Consider the following 5,089-nt stretch of genomic DNA (forward strand, 5'->3'; position numbering starts at 1 on the left):
GGCCTGTAGCTTTGCTATTCCATCAGTGTATTTTCTGTCACACAGTGAATCCAGGGATGCACTATTCTATAAAGAAAATGACAGTGCTGGGTGTTCGTTGTGAGGGACTGTGTACAACAGTGCAGTAGTGTTTGGTATTGCCTAGACATTGAAATAAACTCTGTGTTGTTCAAGTAGTTCACGTGTAAAATAACTGAGTGAAGTTCAGAAGAATTACTTTAGCTTTGCAAAAGACTGAGCGAGCAAAGATTTTGCTATCTTGATCATCTGTGTTTCAGTAGAACAATCTTTCTTTTCCCATTCACTTGAGAAAGGGACCAATTCCAGTGAAAAGGGCCCCAGAGTAAGGATCTGCTTGATGACTGGGTAAAATTTTTGTTACACTCATAGCTGAATTTAGTAGCTGAATAATTTTCTGGAATTCGATGCAAAATTGTATATTACTGTGCAATGTATTTGTATTAATCTCATCAAATTACTGCAAAACATCATGTTGCTGTCCTAGTATCAAATTCAGAGTCTGTTCTGTAACTACAGTATCTGGTTACCCTGTCCTTGGATTGCTATCTTTCTGGCAGTTTCATACCTGGAGATGGTGAGCATTGCACTGAATGGTGAGATTTCAAATCTTCTTCAAAGTCAAGGAAAAAATCCTCAAAATCACGCTCATCTGTAGGGAAGAAAAGACACAGATTTGTTACTGCAATTTTCAGGAAAACTTCTTCTAGTAAAAGTTGCAAAAATGTCGGTGGCCTGGTCTTATCCCTCTGCCTGCCAAACTGTGAGCAGAAGCAGATGTATGCCTACTTGGTTTTGAATTACTGTACTCAGGATTATTTTAAAAGCTGGCATCATCACTTCTCTGAAAACAATCAATCACAGGTACATTCTCTATTGCCTAATTTGCAGTATGATAACTGCTAGGAAGGAGTTTAAAATATGAATTCTGCTGTTGTGCCAGGCTACTAAGAATTAACCAAGTTTTCTGTGTTTCCTATGTCATCACTCCAGCACATATTCTTGGCTCTACTATTGCTGAACTCTGAGACTTACCTGTTTGCAGGAGCAGAGATAGCACAGAAAGCAACAGGATGGTAATAAACATTCATGTGCAATTATGTAACAGAAAGCTGGTCAAGTAACAAACCTTGCACAGAAGGGGAAGAAAAACACAGTAGTCTTGTGTCCTGGAGAGCAGATGCACTCTCTGGTACCAAGGAAGTGCTGCGAAAAAATATGCTGAAGTAGCCACACATGCTGTGACATCCTGAAGCATGTGGGCAAACCAAGGCTGCGGTGCTACTTCTGAGGCTGGCAAGAAACTAGATCTTTGTTGGCCTGCTCTTGCATGGAGTTACATACAAGCTGCACTTCTCTGTCTCACATAAAGGGAAGATTTCATTTCCCACATTACTACAGATATTATTTGGACACGAAGATGAGTGAGTGAGATTTTTGAATAGTAGACCTGAAATAAGTTTGTTAAGCATAAGGGACTGCTTGAATAACATATTATTGGGCAAGAGAGAGGGAGAGGCTGTCTCTGTAACCATAAAGAGTATTGGATTTGTTTAATACCATAGGCTGCTCACAGCCTTCAGGTAGATTTAAAAGACTAAGGTGATGGTTACCTTGAATTTGTAACAGCCCAGCATCCTTCCTGTGAAAATCATCAATGCTGCTATTCTCATCTTTGTTCCACTGGCTGGAGATTTTGTAGTGGCTCTCACAAGCTCCAAAGGCACAGCACTGATAAGCATAAGGCATTTCCATAACCCTGCAGAAGAATGAGGAAATATGCTATGATACTGGTTTAGCACCAGAGTTACTGGGTTGTACTGCTCCTCTACTGCCAGCACAAAGGAACTTGTTTAAGGAACCATGACTGAAAGTGAAAATATCTCTGGGTAAAAATCAGTCATGATAAAAACAAAATGAGGACTTGCAAATAAAGTTCCACATCAGAAATGCAGATGATTTCTAGGTTAATTGTAGTAAAGGCACAATGAAGTTTTCTTACCCATTTGCACAGGAGACCTGGTAGTGGGATATTTATGCCTTGCCATCGAGCAAATGTTACTCTTAGAGCTGTATTTCTATTTGATGATTTTCAATGATTTTACTGGGTGACTAAACAGTTTATCCAACAGTTACTTTCAAGCATATCCAAAGATCACATCTGCATCTACCTGCCTAACAGGCAAAACCAAAACATCACTTCTCAATTGGAATTTCTCCAGTTTTGGGAGAATGAGATCTTTTGGAATTCAAGCTTTATCCACCTCTTTCCACACGACACTCTTTTCTCAATAAGAGAGAAAAAAAAGAGATTGACTTTTGTGCATAGGTCAAGAAAGCATTGCTCTAAACCAAAAAGTGAGTGAATTAGAAAGGCACCATGTGTGAAAACGGATGTCACTGAGAGAAAGGTTTTACTTTATTAATTGTCTTAGAAATGAGCACAGTCATTGCAGGACACTGGATGCTCATTCCTAACTCTTTTAAGATCATTGGTATTCCCAACACATAACTGAGTATATGTCAGTGAGTTCCAGTGATTGAGGGTTTCTTTAGTCAGATAATTGAGCATTTCTGGCATGCTGTGAATTTAATTCCTTAGGAAATGTGCAAATTCTGGGGTAGCATGGAAGAACATAGATCCAAGTTCTGTAGACTACTGCTTTTCCACAGATATATTTTATGCTTTGGGAGCAAAGCTATTTAATTTGCACAGTTCACCAATAGTACATAGTAAAACCTAACAACTCACCTTAATTCCAAAAGCCCAATAAACCAAAAAATTCAAAGATAAAGAGGTGATTAAAAGTTGTTCTGACTTAAAAGGAATAAAGTAGAAGTAGATCCTCCTATCAGATTACTTTCAACAGGTTAATCATGTAAATTAACATAATGAGCATAATAAGCAACCTCTAACCCCCTGGGAAATCTGCAAAGAAATCAGGCTGAATCAGGCCCACTGCCAACAGGACTTAAATTTGTGCATTAGCCAAAAGCTTGGTACAAAAGGGAACAAACAAAACTCTAAGCCCTAAAGTGATTTTCAAAATAGTGCAATTTGGGGAATTTAGATTCTATATCATTACATTTCTGTTGAGAATTAACAACAATAATCTGTACCCCTTTACCCAATGCAAACATTTTAGGGTACTCAATAAAAGTTCAAGATAACCAAAATATAACTATCAAGCAACCTCATGCCATCAGATTTAAATATTTAATTTCTAACCCATTCCTGTGCATGCCATCTTTTAAAATAAGGAGATTATCTTGATTAAACATTTTTGAACACATTTCCCAGAAGCTCCTCTTAAATAACCTTTTATTAAACACATAGATTACTAGACTAACCCACAGCAAATCATCTGGGATAAAGACAATCCCACCCCCAAACTAGAAATGCCCCCTTTTGAAAAAAGGCCCCAAAATCTATCAAAAGTCCCACTGACAGTTCTGCAAGGTGATCCCTGCAACCTGTGGCTTCAGACCTTGTGGAAGACATTGATATAGCTGGAGCAATGAATTAGTGGATATTTTAGGCTCAAGGGACTAACAGAAATGTATTCTATGGTTATCCAAACAGCTCTATGTACTTACTAATAACAGATTTCCAGATGCTGTTGTGCTTTTACCAGCCTACTGGCCTATCATACACTGGAAATGTGGACCATTATACTGTTCCAATACTTTGAATATGTAGAGAAAAACAGGCATGGCTTATCCTCTCTGTAGGTACTTCTAGCATCCTTTCTTAAACCTGAGCAGTTTGGTTTTTCCCCTTTTCCCTCCTCCCCCACCCTCTTTAACTAGGATATACACATAATCCTCATATTAGCAAATGCTGCTGAATCTGTTTGCAAAGCACAATTGTACACAATGGCTGCAACCCAGAACACAGAGGACAAAACATATTTTGCAATGCAGGGAAGCAAGCAGCAGCTTTTCTTGGTGACAGAGAAATTTCTTTCTCACAAAATCAACATTTAACAAAAGGCATATGGTGCTGGAAGCTGTCCTTTCTATGGCTGGTGCTTCTTTGATGTGAGTGATTAGATTTGGACTTTGTCAAATTAAACGCTTTCAGAAACACTGGTTGAATTTATTTTTATATACTGCTTATCCTACTAATGATATCTGTATCCTTGACAATTTTTTTCCTGTAGCAAGGAATGCCTCTTTTTTTCTGTTTTCAGATTAAGCAGAAGAGAACACAGAGGTCGTTTTCTACCTCACAAAGGTGTGGGGTTGATGGTGAACAGGAAGGCACAGTTATGATGAATGGAACAAAGCACCAAGTTTTTTACAGTACTGAATCAAAGCATCAGATAAAGAAGGAAGGAGTGGCTGGAAGCCTGACTTTGCTTCCGCAAGGCTTGCTATAGCAGGTTGGGCTCAGCTCTGTAGAGCACACTCCTGCCACTGTTGACGATGGGGAAGAGGATGCTCAGCTCTTTGACGTGTCTGCATTGCCCCATTTAGAGGAGTAGGAAGTTTTTATACAGGAATTGGTCTTTAATATTATAACCAGTGTCTAGTTACAACAATTATGAAGGGTGAAATTTCATTTTGTTTTAGATCTCTATTTGGTGCTTCATGTATTATCTGTGCAGTAATCCTGTGGGAAGTCCTAACCTAATTATGATTTATGGTAAAAGTCATGCAGACTGTAGGTCAGGACTTTACCTCCTTCTCTCCTTTTCTTACAGCTGTTAATCAGCTCTAGATATAATAATCATAATTTGAATACATTTTTTTAAGACTTCAATTAGTCTGACACATCCTTGTAACAATTTCCCCAGACTAAATACCCTGTACTTTCATTTGAGCAATGTACACAATTTTACTGATGGAATAATCATGAGGTATAATTTTGAGAAAAGAATTAAAAAATCTTCCTTATACATAATTTATTGGATTATTCTAGGGCTACTGCAGCACTTCATATACCTCTAGGCTGTGGTATATACATCACTATACATTTGCTAGGTTGGAGTAATCCATTTTCTTGTGGTTACACTCTTTTAAAGAAACTTCAATTATTTTAGAATTGTTTCCTGCCTCAACATGTAGG

At 38.1% G+C, this 5,089-nt stretch overlaps 1 protein-coding gene across 1 annotated transcript in view; it reads right to left on the reverse strand.

Annotated features, from left to right (window-relative positions):
- The window catches only part of LGR5 (leucine-rich repeat containing G protein-coupled receptor 5), a 24,805-nt gene that overhangs the window by 2,289 nt on the left and 17,427 nt on the right, over window positions 1-5,089 (reverse strand). Inside the window, exons 13-14 of the mRNA XM_009070923.1 lie at window positions 1,632-1,777; window positions 587-670 (exon numbers count right to left, since the gene is read on the reverse strand). Of these exons, the coding sequence (XP_009069171.1) occupies window positions 587-670; window positions 1,632-1,777 (230 nt within the window). The remainder of the gene's footprint in view (window positions 1-586; window positions 671-1,631; window positions 1,778-5,089) is intronic.

This window comes from Acanthisitta chloris, unplaced genomic scaffold, assembly GCF_000695815.1.
Source record: "Acanthisitta chloris isolate BGI_N310 unplaced genomic scaffold, ASM69581v1 scaffold11053, whole genome shotgun sequence".
Lineage (NCBI taxonomy): Eukaryota > Metazoa > Chordata > Aves > Passeriformes > Acanthisittidae > Acanthisitta > Acanthisitta chloris.